Here is a 911-nt window from a genome sequence, read left to right on the forward strand (position 1 = left end):
CTGGTTTGTGCCAGACATCTCCAGAGGCCAAGTGATGTGGTATCTTGTCTTCTACTGCATCTTCCAGACCCTCGTGACGGTGAGTTGGGCTCCGCACACATCCAGGCCAGTGGGCGAGGGATGGAGAGGACGAATCCTTCACCTTGCTGAGCAAGGGGCAGGCTTCCCCTGCCCCAGGTCCCATGGGCTGTTGCACCACCTCTGAGCTAATTCTCCTCTTGATGTTGCAGTGCTTCCATGTGCCTTACTCAGCCCTGACCATGTTCATCAGCAGGGAGCAGAGCGAGCGGGACTCGGCCACTGCCTACCGTAAGTGCTTCCGTCCCTCCTCCACCACGCCATACCGCAGTGGGAGCAGCGTGCCCAGGCCTTGGCCCCTCTCCGTGCCTCAGTTTCTCCATCAGACACTCTCCTTCCCTGTGGCTTTATCACTTGCCAGTTTGGGGGGAGCTGTGGGAGAGCTGGGCTGGCTCCTTTCTCCTGGGGAAGGCAGTGAATGGCAGCTCTGGGTGCTAAGGGCTGCGCTGGGTCCCGTTGGCTTCTCCCTCCAGGTATGACAGTGGAAGTGCTGGGCACCGTGCTGGGCACCGCCATCCAGGGCCAGATCGTGGGCAAGGCCGTTACTCCCTGCATCGAGAGCCCCCTGTTCATCGGCAGGGCCAACTCCTCGGTGGCCATGGAGGAGCTGAACATGACCCACGACACCGGGTCGCTCACAGACACAGTAAGCTGGGGGGGACCACGCTGCCCGGGCCTTCTCAACCCGTCTGGCTCCTGGGACAGCCCCGTCCCTCACGACTCCCTCCTCTCTTGTGCAGAGAAATGCCTACATGATCGCTGCGGGGGTCATCGGGGGGCTCTACGTCCTCTGCGCCGTGGTGCTGTCGGTGGGCGTGCGGGAGAAGAGAGGT

At 62.0% G+C, this 911-nt stretch overlaps 1 protein-coding gene across 1 annotated transcript in view; it reads left to right on the plus strand.

Annotated features, from left to right (window-relative positions):
* Positions 1-221: 221 nt before the first annotated feature.
* The window catches only part of MFSD2A (major facilitator superfamily domain containing 2A), a 4,457-nt gene continuing 3,767 nt past the window's right edge, over positions 222-911 (plus strand). The window contains exons 1-3 of the mRNA XM_010013954.1: positions 222-309; positions 552-724; positions 819-909. Of these exons, the coding sequence (XP_010012256.1) occupies positions 222-309; positions 552-724; positions 819-909 (352 nt within the window). The remainder of the gene's footprint in view (positions 310-551; positions 725-818; positions 910-911) is intronic.

This window comes from Nestor notabilis, unplaced genomic scaffold (genome assembly GCF_000696875.1).
Source record: "Nestor notabilis isolate BGI_N333 unplaced genomic scaffold, ASM69687v1 scaffold21674, whole genome shotgun sequence".
Lineage (NCBI taxonomy): Eukaryota > Metazoa > Chordata > Aves > Psittaciformes > Psittacidae > Nestor > Nestor notabilis.